Source organism: Chionomys nivalis, chromosome 3 (assembly GCF_950005125.1).
Source record: "Chionomys nivalis chromosome 3, mChiNiv1.1, whole genome shotgun sequence".
NCBI classification, from domain to species: Eukaryota; Metazoa; Chordata; class Mammalia; order Rodentia; family Cricetidae; genus Chionomys; species Chionomys nivalis.
Window position 1 is genome coordinate 2495998 of NC_080088.1, and position 17506 is coordinate 2513503.

General features: G+C 42.7%; 1 protein-coding gene across 1 annotated transcript in view; it reads left to right on the top strand.

Moving 5' to 3' along the window:
- Brwd1 (bromodomain and WD repeat domain containing 1) overlaps positions 1-17506 on the top strand; it is an 84128-nt gene that overhangs the window by 43049 nt on the left and 23573 nt on the right. Inside the window, exons 19-29 of the mRNA XM_057766191.1 lie at positions 1774-1957; positions 3559-3652; positions 5117-5248; positions 7493-7584; positions 9451-9640; positions 11280-11405; positions 11496-11603; positions 12133-12257; positions 12971-13053; positions 15936-16047; positions 16984-17045. Coding sequence (XP_057622174.1) covers positions 1774-1957; positions 3559-3652; positions 5117-5248; positions 7493-7584; positions 9451-9640; positions 11280-11405; positions 11496-11603; positions 12133-12257; positions 12971-13053; positions 15936-16047; positions 16984-17045 — 1308 coding nt within the window. The remainder of the gene's footprint in view (positions 1-1773; positions 1958-3558; positions 3653-5116; positions 5249-7492; positions 7585-9450; positions 9641-11279; positions 11406-11495; positions 11604-12132; positions 12258-12970; positions 13054-15935; positions 16048-16983; positions 17046-17506) is intronic.

Genomic DNA, 17506 nt, shown 5'->3' on the forward strand with positions numbered 1-17506 from the left:
GATGTGTCCATTAGGTTGCCATCTTAACAATCATAGTTGCAAGTCCACATTGTTTTGCACCTTGCCTTTTGTCCTAATCTCGGAATCACTGCATACTAATGAGTTGGTTTTGTTTTTTTGTTTTTGTTTTTTTCTTTTCCAAGACAGGGTTTCTCTATGTAGTCCTGGCTGTCCTAAAACTCACTCTGTAGACCACATTGGCTTCGAACTCAGAGAGCCACCTGTCTCTTCCTTCCAGTACTGGGATTAAAGATGTGTGTTACATCTTTAATATTTAATATAGGTATTTATATGTAAGGTGTGTACTTTGGGGCAGTTTAGGCGACTTACGGCAGCATAGTGCTTTTAGCTCGTAGTGGGTCGCCCTGTCTCCTGGCCTCTAGCTGAAAGTCTCACTGCAGTCTGTGCCATCACCTGTCACGCTCCACTCCCAGTGTCCAGGCATTGCCCATAAAATTTCATGTGTGTGAAGTTTATCCCTATTTATTACTAACGTGTCTGTGTTGAATGCATGCCATGCCACGCTCTTGTGCATGTATGTTTATGCATGTGTGTGAGTACCCATGGAGGCCACAAGAGGGCCAGAGTTAGAGTTAGTTGTGAGCTGCCTGACACGGGTGCTGGGATCTGAATTTTAGGTTCTCTCGGAGCACATCTCTCTTATTTATATCTATATGTGTGTATGTGTTGGCCTGTTTGAGTGTTTGCCTTTTGTGTTTAAGTGCTTGTGGGAACCCAAAGAGGGTTACAAGTTCGAGCCACATGACATGGGTGCTAGGAATTAAACTCGGGGCCTCTTGACGAACATCAAATGCTCTTAACTGCTGGGCCATCTTTAGCCCTTTGTGGGAATTAAATGAAAAATATTGTTGAAATTATACTAACTTGTATGTATGTCTGTGTGAGAGTGTTTGTGCTGTGGGGTGTGTGTGTGTGTCTGTCTGTCTGTCTGTCTGTCTGTCTGTCTCACAGAGGCCAAGATCCCCTGAAGGTGGAGTTGAGGTTGTTGACATTTGCCTGCCTGGTTGCCCAGGTCATAACATTGTTCTTTTTGTGTAGCCATCCCAGTTGGGGGGGGGGTACATCCTTAACAAAGGCTTTCCCTAAAGTTTATCAATTAATGTTAAGTATTCTTCAGTGTATTAAAATTTTTCTTCTTGCAAGTTACTTTTAGTATGTTTACTTTCCCTGATTTGGGGTATGTGTCCTACTAAGAAGAATATCATATCCTATCATCCCCCCCACCCTTCTCTCTCTGTCTGTTTTGAGGCAAGGTTTCACTCTTGCTCTGTAGACCAGGCTGACCTTGAACTCTGCCTCTGAGTGCTGGGATTACAGGTGTTACACCGCCATCCGCCACCCAGCGGAAGAATGCATTTTTGTTGTATTGTCTTAAGGTTTCTATTGATGTGAAGAGATGCCAAAACCATGACAGCTTTTATAGGAAAGCATTTAATTGGGTGGCCTACATTGTCAGAGGTTCAGTCCATTATCATGTTGGACATGGCAGTATGAAGGCAAAAATGGTGCTAGAGAAGGAGAGGAGAGTCCTATGTTTTGACCTGCAAGCAACATAAGTGAACTGTGTACCACACTGCACATAGCTTGAGTAAAGGAGACCTCAGCGCCCACCCCACAGTAACACACTTCCTCCAACAAAGTCACACCTCCTAAAAGTGCCACTCTCTTGTGGGGCCATTTTCTTTCAGATCATGTTAAGTGAATAATAATTTTGAAATATTTTCAAACTAATTTCCTGATAACTTTTTCTAGGCTTTAGAAGACCGAGTTTAGATATTCAGTCTCCTCCAAACATCGGTCTCCGCCGAAGTGGACAGGTTGAAGGTGTTCGTCAGATGCATCAGAATGCTCCCCGGAGTCAGATTGCCACAGAGCGTGACCTACAGGCTTGGAAGCGGAGAGTGGTTGTTCCAGAGGCACCGCCAGGCCTGTTCAGGTCTGTTGAAGGATGTGCTCTTAGCTGTCAGATGTTTTCATGTCGTTATCTACACACCTTGTAGTAGAAATAGCCATTCAAGTATATTTTAGTAATACATGAGTATCTATTTTAATTGTGGAGAGGATTCAGAATTTAATTTCCCAGCATTGTTACATAGTGAACTACGTCATTGTCAGTTTGTTTCATCTCTGAAGTTGCTGTTTCTCCTTCAGCATCATCTAGAAATACACATAATGTCTTCTTTGGTAATTAAGCATGTGTTCCTAAAAGTCAACAGTATTTTCTCTACCACGTCATTAAACACACACAGTTCTCCATGTGACCAAAGGTTTAGTCAGTATTGAAGTCACCAGCGGTCTCAAATGTAACGTTTTTTTTTGCAAGGCTGGAACTCACTCTATAGACCAGGCTGGCCTTGAACTCACAGAGATCCACCTGCCTCTGCCTCCGAGTGCTGGGCTTAAAGGCGCTTGCCACCACTGCCTGGCTGTCATGGGTACTCTTAAAAGAGAGGTTTCCTCTTAATAGTCTTGATCATGCAGTTGTAACAGATCTATAAAAAGCTGGACATGTTCTTGATTTTTTTTTTTACCGTTAAAATAAAAATTCATTTTTTCAGTTTTGTTTTAATTTAGATTTTTAAATAATACAAAAGTCCAGGCTGGAGTGGTGGCTCATTGGTAAGAGCACTATCTGCTCTTCTAGAGGGACCTGGGTTAGATTCCCAGAATCTTATACTGGCTCACAGCCCTCTGTAACTCTAGTTCCAGAGAATCAGATGTGGTACCCACGCATAACTGTAGGCAAAACACTCATGCCCTCCACCATTTTACTTTTTAGTGTTCCTTCAAAGTCAGTTTTTGTTCCATGCACATTGTTACATAGGCAGCATGGTTAAGACACCAGCCTTTCTACATTGCGACATTGCAAACATCAAGCCAGATATTTCAGTAGTGTTCAAATTAGAATCACGGTACCTTAAGTCTGTTCCACAGAGAAGACGCATGCTATTTTTAACTTCATGGTAACACGCTCCCCACTTTAACGTTACCCTACTCCAGTCATGTCCCGTGCAGTGTCAGTGAAGTGCGCACAGAAGTGAGCAGCAGTGCTGTGCTAATGTGGGGTACAAAGCATGGAGTCGAATCGTTTGCATAGGAACATGTTGCTTTCACTCTTATTTACAGAAAGGAAGTGTAAGCCTTAAAAATGACGGGAGACACTTGAGAGCACTGAGATAGGATATCCTGTTGAAGTGTCCTGATAGAACCACTTCAAGTTAATGAACACTTGTATTTAGTGAGTAGGTTTCACTGAGAGTTTGTTTTTAGTGATATTAAAAAGTAAAAAAAAAACATAAAATGTACAGTTCTAGGCAGTTTGAGGTATGTCTCAGGTAGGACTTCACCTCCACAGCCTGAGTGAGCCTTGACTTTGAGGGCCTCTATGTGATGGAAAGAGTCACTATGCCAGCTTTAATGTTTCTGAGTTTAATCATTTCATGTGTCTTTTAAAGGTTTATGAGTGGTTTTTAAAACTGTAATGATTGACTATTTATATCAGTTCCAGAACCTGTAACCACATACTTAATTTTGTAGGCGGTTGGAAGATTTTCGCATTGAGAAAGGCGAAGAGGAGAGAAACCTGTATGTGATAGGGAGGAAAAAGAAGTCTTTCCAGCTCTCACCAAAGGTACTTCGACTCTCCTACCACAAAATTAACATTCAGTCTTCTTTGTATAAAGATGTCAGTTGCTCTTTAAAAATATGGTGTTAATAGCTTGAGGTCTTTGGTTGGGTGCTTAAAGCCATTATAGAACTGTTGACTCTCAGTATACGGTTCTGCAGCACTGAAGCACCCTTTGACAGTGTCCAGTGACCGTCAGTCAGGACCCTCTCGTCCCTTCCCAGCTGCCGTCTGTTCTGTCACAGCTTGTGTAGCTGCCATGCGAGCTCTTGGAGCTCCAGCAGTCTCGGTCACGTACTGTCTTGGTTCGTGCCCCTCTAAAACTCAGTTGCTGGAATTTTTTCTTATTTTTGGTGGTGGTGTTGGTGGTAGTTGGTTGGGTCACAGTGTCTCAGTTAACCAAGCTCTGTCTCAGATAAGCTGTATATCCAAGGATGACTAAATTTCTGACAGCTTTTTTTAAAGTTTATTTTATTGTGTGCGTCTTTGCCAGCTGCAGTTCTAGGAGGGTGGTAAGATGCTTGGCATGGTTGTGGAGACTAGAAGATGTTGGGTAACCTGGACCAATGCCTGGCGTGGATGCTGGGAGTCGAGCTCTAGTCCTGTGGTGCATCAGCACATGCTCATAACCACTAAGCCCTCTTTTTTTTTTTTTTTTTGGTTTTTTTCGAGACAGGGTTTCTCTGTGGTTTTGGAGCCTGTCCTGGAACTAGCTCTTGTAGACCAGGTTGGTCTCGAACTCACAGAGATCCGCCTGCCTCTGCCTCCCAAGTGCTGGGATTAAAGGCGTGCGCCACCACCGCCCGGCTAACCACTGAGCCCTCTTGAGTGCCTCCACCTCCTGCACCACAAGGCTTTATGTTACCATGTAAACATTGAAAATAGTTGTTACTGGTTGACTGTTGTTTGTAACTATTAGGTATTGACATTGTGATAATGTTTAAGATTTATTAGTGATCCATATGTAGATAAGGATCTGTATATGAATATGAATTTTTATATATATATATATATATATATATATATATATATAAAACCTCTTGATTTTTATATTTATCCTTGCGTAGCCAAAGATAATACTGTGAGCTGCTAATTCTCCTCCCTCTGTCTCTTGAGGGCTGGGATTACACAGGTGTGTGCCAGTACTCCCAGATATATGGGATGCTGGGGATTGAACCTTACTGAGAGTTGTACTTGCTAAGTGAGTATTTACCAACTTACACCCCAGCCTGTGAAACCCTGATCATTGTCACTTTATGTCATTAATGGTAACACAGTAACTTACAAGTTAGTATATGAAAGGTGAGTAACTGGCTTTTTTAAGCTCTCTGAGGAATTAGAAGTAAAAAACAACTCAGAGTAAACAATATTTAGCAAAATTATTTTTAATCTTTGTTTCTTTCATGCCATTTGTAGTTAACTCCATACAATGCCCATTTTGTTGATAATGCTCATGTTTCTTTGTTTTAGTCAGATTCAGTGGTTTTAGTGTCCCAGTCTAGACAACGAACTTGTAGGCGTAAATATGCAAATTATGGTAGAAGAAGTGCTGGCCGGTATGAATTATCTTCTGGAAATGAATCTTCAGGCTCTGTCAGACATGTGAGTAGAAACACTTTGTAAAGGTCGTCTTACATGTGCGCTTGTGTTCTGGTGTTAGGTGTTGAGCTAGGCATGGTAGACATGGTAGGTCTGGACATAGTAAGTGTACTGGGAGGTCAGCTCAGTGTGATCTGACAGGCAGGCCTTGCATAGGGAGTCCTCCTGTCTACCACGTGGTACCTGACAGCAAGCATGCCTTTTTTTTTTCTTAAAGATTTTTATTATGTATACAGAGTTCTTCCTGCATGTATCCTGCAGGCTCCTTTGCTACTAACTCATCTGGCTTCAGTGATGTTGAGGATATCATCCGGGGGTTCCTGCTCTAGGCCAGCATTCTTCAACTGAGTTAGATCCCTGCCTGTGAAAACAGTAGTAACCAGAGCACAGCTGCCCAGATTGACTTCAGCTGTGTATTCCTTTCTGCTTTAGCCTCTTGAGTACCTGGAACTTTAGAGCATGTGCCCCATCTGGTTATCATACATACTGTTTTTCTTCACATTGAAGCCTTTCTTAGGACATCAGTTGGAACCATAGGTTGTATTATCTTTCATTTCAGTTGTCTTCTTGCCGTTTGTAGCACACATTGACACATTCTGTCTGTCTTCTTTTGGCTTGATAGCTCATTTATTTTTTGCGATAGTTTATTATTCCCCTTATTTGAAGGTAACACTTTGGTGAATGAGTTTTGAGAATTATGCGTGCAGACCGTAAGCATCTTTGTGCAAGTTGTTGGGAATTTTATAGACCGTTGCCTCAGGAGCTTCTCTGAAATCCAGGGAAAGTGACTACACTTGTTTGCTCTCTCACTAGCAACAAAGGTGCATCCCTGTTGGCTCACATCCTCTTCAGGATGTTTCTGTCGTCTTATATTAGTAAGATTCCAGTCAAAATCCCAGCAAGTTACTCTTGTAGATATTGGCAAACTGCCTTTTTTAAAAAAAATTTAATTATATGGAAAGAAGGAAAATCCAGGACAGCTAACAAAATTGCAGAAGAATATAATTAAAGACCGATCACGGCTGTCATTGTGACTTGTTATAGTTTTCAAGACAGTGGTGCTGGGGAAGAAGAGACGGTCCGGGAAACATGGTCCCAAACAAATCAGTTGTCACCTGGTTGCCAGCACAGACAACTCAGTGTTCGGGTGAATACTGTGTAATAGCTGGACATATGCATTTCCACAAAATCACCCTGCAATTAATCTTTCCCATGAGCTCACTCAGTCTGTGTGGTGGTAGGTGTTTGTATTGCTGATCCTCAGGCCCTAACTGGGGAGAAGAAACAGCTCAAATCAGTCACAAGCTCTGCATGTCAATATAAAAAAAGAATTTAAAATTTGTAGATACTGAAGATATATCAGAGGTGTCTTCAGAGACAGGAATGTTATTTTACAGGCAGTCTGCAAATTAGTAACTGTGACTGAATTGAAATTTCAGAATTGCTCCAGAAAGGGTAACTGTTTTGAGATGAAAAGATAAAACCACACAGTGGGAAAACTATTTGAGAAAAAAACTTGTATTCAGTGTACATGAAGAGCTGTTGAAGTGGAGCAGTAGGGAAAACAGTCGGTTTTCAAGTGGAAAAGCATCTAATAGTCACTTTGTTAGTAGGGAGACATAATGGGAAGTCATAGTATGGAAAACTACTGGTCATCTCGTCTCGAGGGTTAAAATCAGACAGCACTCAGATTACCTCAGTCCAAATCACAGAGCCCAGATCGTGGTCCATCATTTCCCTGACTATGGTGACTGTCACAAATCCTCTTTGAAAAATACCTTGATAAAAATAAGGATTTAGAAGCTAGGCCTGGGGATGGAGAGATGGCTCAGTGGTTAAGAGCACTTGACTGCTCTTCCAGAGGACCTTGATTCAATTCCTAGCACCCACACAGCAGCTCACAATTGTCTGAAATTCTGGTTTCAGGGGACCTTGAAAAAACATCCATGGCAAAACACTAGTGCACATAAAAGAAATAGAAGCCTGCCTGGCGGTGCGCACCGTGACCCCAGCAGGGTCAGGAGTCTAAAACCGTTCTCTGCTACTCAGTGAGCTGGAGGCCAGTTTGAACTCCAGACCTCTCAAAAAGCCCTTGAGTGGCTTAGTAAAAGTGGCATGCCTTCCATGTTTTATCTAGTTAGTTTCTACTAATTCAGGTTTTTTAGATATGCTAGTCTTGTAGGGATGTCAGCAGTTACGACACATAGCCTGTGGGATCAAAATTTGTCATTTCCCTTACCAATCTAGGAGACTTCTTGTGATGAGAGTGAAGGCTCTGGTTCTTCAGAGGACGAGTGGAGAAGTGACAGAGGAAGTGAGAGCGACGGTGACAGCTCAAGGTACCGCCCTCCTTTGTGTCTCACAAGAAACTGTTGATTCTGGTTAACACTAGACTAGCTCTAGAGTGCTCTACCATGTGTTTAGGAGTGCATACTGAAGATGTTAACTTAACCTCAGGCCACATTTAAAATGAGTGTTCGAGCCAAGTGTGTGTGCAACCTTATGTGTTTATTACTAAATGTTTTAAAATGTCTTTAATTAGGACTCAGGTTTCAGTATGATTTTAAGCCTCCATTTTTCTCATATTACTTTGCACAAACTTTTTAGCATGCCCAGATATTTTCCCATACCCATAGTACACAGATCATCTAGCGTTCTGTGCCTTTTTGTATGGTGCATTATTCCTTTAAAACATTCTGTGAGCCGGGCGGTGGTGGCGCACGTCTTTAATCCCAGCACTCGGGAGGCAGAGGCAGGCGGATCTCTGTGAGTTCGAGGCTAGCCTGGTCTAGAAGAGCTAGTTCCAGGATAGGAACCAAAAGCCACGGAGAAACCCTGTCTCGAAAAATTAAAAAAAAAAAAAAAAAAAATCTGTGAATTGTGCAGCATCCATAACATAAACTGTTATCTATAGCCAGGTGGTGGTGGACCACACCTTTAATCCCAGTACTCAGGAGACAGGGACAGGCAGATCTGAGTTTGAGGCCAACCTGGTCTACAAAGCGAATTCTAGGACAGCAAGAATTGTTACACAGAGACAACCCTATCTCGGAAAAAACAAAACTAATTACGTTGTGAAGCACTTGAGGTGCAGCAGAGTCCTCATCTCTTGCTGTGTGGTGGAACTGCTGTGGGCTGAGAGCTTCTCTTCCAGGCCTACTTTTCTGCTCTGACTTGTTTACACTCCCAGGGTTCTGTCTCTGCATCCGTAGCATGTCAGAGGGTCAGCCCTTTGGAAGAATCTATCACTTTCTTTTTGGGGTTGCGTTGCTTCCCTTGGTGTCTCCATTAGTGGTTTGTGATGCAGGGTGGAATTTAGGAACCAGTACCTACCAGTGTCTTGGAGGCGCTGGGGCTCTTGGTTCTCTGTAATACATTTTAGCACTGCTTTGCTTTCTGAGAGGGAAGTTATCACTTGGCTGTAGGCCTGACTTTTCATCAGCTCTCATTTAGAGGGTACTTGCCAAATAAAAAGGCTGGAGATGTTGCTCTGATGGTAGAGTAATTGCCAGGCACAAAAAAATTAGAAGCTCCTTTAAGAGTTAGCGTAGGTTGCTGTTAAACAAAAATATTCTAATGCTAGGCAGTGGTGACGCAGTTTTAATCCCAGCACTCCAAGGCAGAGGCAGGCGGATCTCTCTGAGTTCCAGGACAGCCAGAGATAAAGAGAAACCTTGTCTCAAAAAAACAAAAATAAACAAAAAAACATTCCAAGTGCTTACCTTCTTCTCATTGTTGGTAAATCAATCTTTCTTTTCTGTCTTTTTCTTCGTTTCCCCTTCCTTTCCCTCTCCCCCCCCCCCTTTCCTTCATTTTATGTGTAAGTTTCTTCCCTGAATGTGTGTCTGGGCACCATGTGTGTGTCTATTACCTAAGGAGGCCAGAAGATGGCATTAAATCTCCAGGAACCGAAGTCCCTAACAGCTGTGAGCCACCATGTAGGTGCTGGGAATTGAACCCTGGTCCTGGAAGAGTATCCGGTGGAACCATCTCTTTAACCCTGGTGAAAATTTCTTTCTCCATCTTGGTTGTGATCTGTGGTCTGTTGGTCTTTGCTGGTAGTGTGAGCAGGATGTTTAAATTTCACCTAGGCACTTCATTTTCCTCTCTCCATGCTCACCCTTCATTCCCTCTGGGTCTACTCTGAACTTGCTGTTATGCTTACATTCTGGTCCTGTGCAATTTAAAACGTTCTGTTCTTGCAGTGACTCTTCGTCTCGATACTCTGATTGGACAGCTGACACAGGAATCAACTTGCAGCCTCCATTAAGGATGTCATGTCGCCGCCGAGTAACCCGGTTCTGCAGTAGTTCTGAGGATGAGATGTCTACGGAGAACATATCTCCTCCAAAGAGAAGGTGGAAAAGAAGGAAAGAAAGCAAGCCTAAAAGGGAGGTAGGAAAAACAAACCTAAAGATACTGCGTGCCTCTATTCATATGCTGGGTTTTCTTTCTGGTTTTGCTTGTTTGCACTACTTGTCTTTTTCTATAGTTCTCTTTTCTCTTGGTGCTGGGATTGAACCCAGGCCCTCAAACCTCACACCGAGGTGAACTCTGCACTGCGTTAGTGAAGCATGAAGGATGTGCAAAGTCACTCTCTCCACAGAGCCTGCCTTCTTAAACAGAGCTCCACTGCTTCCCGGCTCCGGCCAGGCTCTTGTCTTTAGTTCACCTTTCCTTGAACTTTATTCTTGTGAACAAATGTTTTTAAGGTTATCCTTTTTATCGCTGTCTGGGGATCTGTTGCAAAGGAGTAAAGAGAAACATGCTGGAAGAAGTAAGGTTCTACTGTCCTGGTAGTGTTAATATAGTTTAGAGTGGAGCCTGACTTTGCTACAGGAATAAAGTTGATGTGTTTTGAACATACCTTTCTCCTGCCTCTTGTTGTGTTTGTTTTGGTTTTAGTTTTTGTTGTGTTGTGTCTCCTCCCCCACAGTGGTTTCTGTGTGTAGTAGTCCTGACTGTCCTGGAACCGTCACTCTGTAACCCAGGCTCCTCTCAAACTCAAGAGATCTGACGTCCTTTGTCTCTCAAGTGCTGGGGTTAAAAGTGTGCACCGTGTGCCATCACTGCCCAGCTCTTCTTGACACATTCTATCTTATATACATGTCTTCATCTTATGGCTGCTGTAATGCTTTATTTCTTTAGTTCATGCCATTGTCATCATTTAAAGATGTCAAGTTTTGTTTTTGTTTTTTCTTCCTGTGTAACAGATTCCCTTAGGTGTAAGATTTCACTTAAGTGTAAGAATGAGTATTTCTTACTTTGGGTCCGGAATGTAGGTTCCTGAGTTACAGGAACCTAGTCCCCTCAGCGAGCTGCTTGGATATCCTGACAACATGCTGTCTGACCTTCCCCTCAGCCACTATCTAATAGTAAAACCAAAGTTACACCTTAATGCTTCTGTGCCCCAAGCTGCATACTGTTGATTTAGGCCTCTTTGTTGGCAGAGTGAGTTACTGAGTCTCAGCTGAGCTCAAGAAGAGGAGAGAAGTATGGAGAACTTGTTTTGAAGAAGCACCAGGCTTGAAAACCTTACAAGAGAAGTTCAGTTGGTCCCTTGTTTACCTACCATGCTTGAACCCCTAGTTCTATCTCTAGCACACATAGGGTAGTCATAGTGTTGACATTCCTGTAACCCCAGCACGCAGGAGGTGAAGGCGGGAAGATGAGAAGTTTAAGGTCATCCTTAGCTTAGGTGTGTACTGATACATAAAAGGAGATTCTTAATTATTACTAGGCTGTGTTCAAATTCAGAGTGAAGTCTCAGTAGAATAGCTTGTGCCTAGAAGATGTTCAGTGTGACATGGGGATGAGGGAGCCCTAGGCTGGGTTTAGGTAGCTCCACAGTGATTTTAGAAGCTACAGGTAAGTGGAGGATTAGAGCCAGGTACTTTTCATAATTTTTTAGAAGGCAGTACATGCTTGTGTATTGAGCCAGACAAAATGACTTTGAATAGTGAAGTATTTATTTTTCAATTAAATAGCGTATTTTGCCCCTTTCATACCAGGCTTTATTGTCTCCTCTTGGCAGAGTTTGCGAAGGACGACTCCAGCAGAGCTGGCGGATGCGGAGCATTTGTACGAGTTTCACCCTCCTGTGTGGATAACTGACACGGCACTTCGCAAGTCTCCCTTTGTTCCTCAGATGGGTGACGAGGTGAGAGCAGAGGCCGCCTGGAGAGTGTGCGGGAAAGCCACGCTCTTGCTGCTCTGTGGCTTCCTAGTAAACAAACGCTTCCCTTTGCAGGTGATATACTTCCGTCAGGGTCATGAAGCTTACATTGAAGCTGTCAGAAGAAATAATATCTATGAGCTGAACCCTAATAAGGAGCCGTGGAGGAAAATGGATCTCAGGGTAGGTCATTGTTAGAGCCGAGTGCATAGTTTCTGTAAAATGTTAATGCAGGGGGCAGATGGCTGAGAGAGCTTATTGCCAACCTCGAAGATCTGAGTTGAGTCTCCATGTCCCTCATGGTAGAATGAGAAAACCCACTTCTCCATGTATTGCTTTGACCTTTACATGGGCACGTTGGCACATGTATGTGCACAAGTAATAAATACATACAGTAAGTGCAAAAAAAGTGAAATTCATAGTATAAGTCAAGAAAATGTCAGATTATTGACTGGTTATCTTGTACTGATCCCCGAGCCACTCCAGAATTCCTTAGACTTCTGGTGAGTACACTGACTGCTTACGTGGATGTTTCTGTGTGAGGTGTCTGTCATCTGGAGAGGGGAAGGATGATTGTAGTCACTGGCAAATTACACTGTGTCTGTAATCCCAGGTTAGAAGCTGGCTAGTCTAGCAGTAGTACATAGAGAAGTACAGGAGTGATAAATTGATGTTTAAAAAAGAAAATAAAATTTCTAAATGTTTATTATAGGATCAAGAGTTGGTCAAAATAGTTGGAATAAGATATGAGGTTGGACCACCAACGCTCTGTTGCCTCAAACTAGCATTTATAGATCCGGCAACTGGTAGACTTACAGATAAATCTTTCTCCATCAGGTATGTATTATATTTCTGTGGATTAGTAGGTCGTTCCTCTTTAGCTGCAAGCATGTAGACCCATGGACAGGTCCGCCAGGGAGCAGTTAAGCAAGGGGTTTGCTGTGTGAGTGACTTCCACGATGCTCACCCAGGCAGATTAGAGCCTATGCGGGGATTGGTTACACGGGAGTAGTAGATGTACTGATTTAAGTAGAGGACACACTGCACTGTGCTGTTTGGAGACTGAAAAAAAGACAGGGTCCTCACTAAACCTGCAACTCACCATTTGGATAGGAACCTGCCTATCTCTGCCTTCCTAGTGTTTGGATTATAGGCACATGGCACAACTGACTTGTGTATGGATACAGGCCATCAGATCTCAGATCCTTACATTGCCCTGAAAGCACCTTTGCTAACCGAGCCATCTCTAGTCCTTTGTTATCTTCTCTACATAAGTTAGATGGACCTGGGAGGATGGCCCAGCTAGAATGTCTGAGTTTCCCAGTGCTGGGCAGAAAGAGACAGGTACTTGGTACTCACTGGTCAGTGAGTCCAGCCTGCTGGCAAGCTACAGACCAGTGACAGCCTGTCAGGAGGACAGGTGGTGGCATTTGGGAATGCGGACACTCCATCCTTGTGTGCACGTGTCCTCAGGAACTTGAAATGACAGAGTGCTTGTGCCTTTTGAACACTGTTGCTTTCCACTGTGGTAATTTTCAATTTTCTTTTAGATATCATGATATGCCAGATGTTATTGATTTTCTTGTGTTGCGTCAATTTTATGATGAAGCAAGACAGAGAAACTGGCAGCCTTGTAAGTCTGTCCTTATTGAATTCTGTATAGTACTAAACCATTGAGCTGCTCTTTAGATAGAGCACTTTAACTACGGTTTGCACAATCTCTGGAAGCGTAAGTGGCCTAGCACTTGTGCTAACCAGTACCTACTCTGTGTAGAGTTTTAGCCTTGCAATATTGCTTCTGCTTATGGTGTTTGGGAATCATTGTTCTGTTGTGTATTAATAATATTGATATTTTAGAGGCAGGGTCTGTCTTTGGAGCTCTGGTTGTCCTGGAGCTCAAAGAGCTCTACCTGCCTTTGTTTTTGCCTTTTGAGGGCTATGATTAAGGTGTGCAGCACCACACTGGGTCGTGTGTAATTGTCCTTGACGTAGTGCTTGTGTAAGTTGTACTTTTATAGGAGTTAAAACAGCGGTTCTCAGCCTGTGGTCACAGCCTCTTTTACAGATACCGAATATCAGATTCCACATCACTATTCTTAACAGTAACAAAAGTACAGTTAAAAAGTAACAACAAGAATAATTTTATGGTTGGGGATAACCACAATATAAGTAACTGTATTAAAGGGTGGAAACATTAGGAAGGTTGAGAAGCACTGACTTAAAACAATCTCATAGTTAAAAAATAATTACAGGAGCCAGGCGATGGTGCCGCACGCCTTTAATCCCAGCACTCGGAAGGCAGAGGCAGGCGGATCTCTGTGAGTTCGAGACCAGCCTGGTCTACAAGAGCTAGTTCCAGGACAGGCTCCAAAGCCACAGAGAAACCCTGTCTTGAAAAACAAAAAAACAAACAAACAAACAAAAAATTACATGGCTGGACGTTGGTGGTGTGTGCCTATAATTTCAACACTCAGAGAGGCAGGTGGTTCTCTGTGAATTCAAAACCAGCCTGGTCTACAGAGTGAGTTTCAGGACAACCAGGACTATACATAGTGAGACCCTATCTCAAAGAAAAAGAAAGAATAAAAGGAAAAAGTAAAATCCAAAATATTGTGTAAACTGAGTGGTTGTAGCACACACCTTTAATCCCAACTGATCTCTGAGTTTGAGGCCAACCTGGTCTACTGAGCAAGCAAGTTCTTTGATGTCAGGCCTACATAGCAGCCCTGTATCCAAAAAGAAAGAGAAGAAAATAATGTTGTGGTATGCCACAGTACTTTGGTCAAGTGACGCATCCTTAGGGGACGGATCCTTTAGGAAATAGACTGGGAAGGTCGCTCAGCTCTAAAGACATTCGTTCCTCTGGAGAGGAGCAGAGTGCAGTGCCAGGCACCCGTGTCAGACAGCTCATAACTGACAGTAAGTCCGTCTCTGGGGGTTTGATACCCGTCTTCCCACTGGGCACCTATATGCACGTTTGAGTGTGGGTGCTGCCCACTTCCCACCCCAATCCCGTTTTAAAAAAAATTGTTAAAATGAAAAGAAACGCAAGCATTTGGATCAGCAAGATGGCTGAGTGGTGAAGGTTCTCTCTCTGTATCCCAGCCTTCCAGCTAGAGTCCAGTCCTGGAATCAGCATGGTCTGTGGAGAGAGTGACTCCTGGACATTGTCCTCCACCCCAACACATACACACACACTGCAGGAATGGAAATGGAAAACTCTTTAAGCTACTTTATGGTCTGTTTTCCTTTGTAATCTAGTGGTTTTGTTCTGCAGTTCATGTGCATACAGGAAGTTGATTGATCTCATTTTTATACTGTGCCATTATCCTATTATTATTTGTTTTAAAGTTACTTTTTTGAGACAGTCTCTCATTGTGGCCTTGGCTAGCCTGTGATATACTATAGACCAAACTGGCCTTGAACTCACAGAGGGGTAAGATAGTTGGATGGGTGACTTTGATGTTTGAAAAATGCGGGGTTAGTTTATAGTATGAAATGACTGGTATCTACTAAAGTGAAATCAGGCTTCAGTGTTACTGTAGGGCGCTTTAAAATCCTTATAATCTAGAACCACTACTGCAGGGACAGTTTTGATATTTAGTTACTGGAGTCGGAGGGAGAGTGCGGGGGCTCATGCTAGGCCAGAGACCCATTCTACCCGAGTACGTATTGTAGAATCTACAGGGTTCTGTAGGAACGGTCTCAAATCCCTTTACAAAGATCTACTTTCTTCTTGTTGAATTATTGTTAGACAGTAGAACTGATTAGTGGCTATGTAGTTCTTTTAAACAATAATACATTTTTAATGCTTGAGTATTTTCAGACCTGGTTTTTAACCTTTTCTTTTAAACTTTATTTCGTGCATTTTAAGTGTGTATGTGTCAGTGAGAGCGTGCCATGTGGCTCATGTGCAGGTCAGGACTTCGGGAAGGCTGTGATCTTCTGTCGTAAGAGTCCCTAAAGATTGAACTCAGGCAGGCATAGTGGCCTGCGTCTTTGTTCCTTAACCTATTTCACTGTCTGCAGACCCCATTGCTCATGAGATTTGTAAGGACTTTCAGCGTATGTTCATGTTGTATGTAGATGAAGACTGTGCTTTCATTTCCTGCCCACCCAGACCCGAATAATCACACAGAAACTCTATTAATTACAACATTGTTTGGCTAATGGCTTAGGCGTATTCCTAGCTAGCTCTTATATCTTATATTTTATATTTTACTACAATGCTCATAGTTTGTTACCTCATATCTTGCTTCTTGGGTGGCTATATGGCATCTCCTTGACTCCACCTACTTTTAACTCTGGATTTTCTGCCTGGCTTTACTCTGCTAAACCATTGGCCAAAACAGCTTTATTCATCAACCAATGAAAGCAACATATTTACATAAGAACACCCCACACCAGTTGTATTTTATAGTGACAACTGCAGTCGTGGATTATGATATTTCATAGGTAGAAGGTGTCCGTAATGGTAGCAGATGCACACCTCAGACTTGATCACTTCTCTTATAGGTGACAGATTTCGATCTATTATTGATGATGCTTGGTGGTTTGGAACTGTGCTGAGTCAAGAGCCATATCAACCGCAGTATCCTGACAGTCATTTCCAGTGTTACGTTGTAAGGTTTGTATACAGAGAGAAACTGTTTGCTGATTCAGATCACAGACTGACATGATTTAGGGTCTGTGTATTTTGCGCCATTGAGTCAGTGACCTCCAGTATGAATCTGAGACCTGCAACACACCTGTTGCTGCTGTCTAATATTCCTGAGACACAGGTCAGCATTGATACTGTATTAATATTCACAAAAATCTTCACCTCACCCACTAGCTGGCTACAGGATAAAAAAGTTTGGCGTTCAAGCTTTAACACTGACTGTGCTTCCCTTACCCTGAGGGCAGGTTGCTTAGGAGTTCTGATGTTTTAGTAAACCTTAAATTAGTTATTTTTCCGTGTAGATATTTTGCCTACATGTACCATATACATGACTGGTACCCTTCAGAGGCCAGAAAAGGGAGTCAGATCCTTCAGAATTGGATTTGCAGATAGTGGAGCTGGGAATCGAACATTTGTACTCTGTTAGAGCAGCCAGTGCCCTTAACCCCTGAGCTATCTCTTTAGCCCCTCACATAAACACTTTTTTTTTCCTTGAGATAGGGTCTATCTATGTCATCCTTCCTATTCTAGAACTTGCTATGTAGACCAGGCTGGCCCTCGAATTCGAGATCTGCCTGCCTTTGCCTTCCAGGTGCTGAAGTTAATAACATGTACCACTATACCTCGCTATACTTTGTTTTGAAACAGCTCTGGCTGTACTGGAATCCCTTTTGTAGACCAGGCTGGACACTAACTAAGAGATCCACCTGCCTCTGCCTCCCAAATGCAGATTTAAAAAGTTGTGTGCTGCTACCACCTGGCCTTTCTCAATTTTTTAATACTAATGTTGGAAACGTAATTCCTGCAGTTAGGCTAATTTTCGGTATTTCTTTTGTGATGTCTTGCTATTCTGTACAGTTTGTTTTTGGGAAAGGTAACTAATGCTTCCTGTTTGTTAAACAGGTGGGACAATACTGAAATTGAAAAGCTTAGCCCATGGGACATGGAGCCAATTCCTGACAATGGTACATATTGGTCATAAGTTCTTAAATTATTTTTCTTTCAATGTTTCTCACTTATGCACATAATGGGACACGCTTTTGTCTACTCATAAATGTCCTGAAGTTACCACAGTCTCAAAGCTTTGCTAGAAGAAAACTGTTTGATACCTGTTTGTTTTCTTTTGGTCTTGGGAGGTTATATTTATTATAGGTGTCTTAGCAGTTCATCTGTCACATGACCCACTTTATCGCCAGCACACGTGGCCCCTCTTTTCCCACCCACCTTGGTTTTTTGTTTTGTTTTGTTTTGTTTTTTTAGTTGGGGTGGTTTCCCCGACAGGCTCTCTCTGTGTAGCCCTGGCTGTCCTGGAACTGGCTCTGTAGACCAGGCTGACCTTGAACTCAGAGATCCATTTCCCGAGTGCTGGGATTAAAGGTGTACACTACCACCACCTGGCTCAGTTTTTATTTATTTTTAAGATTTA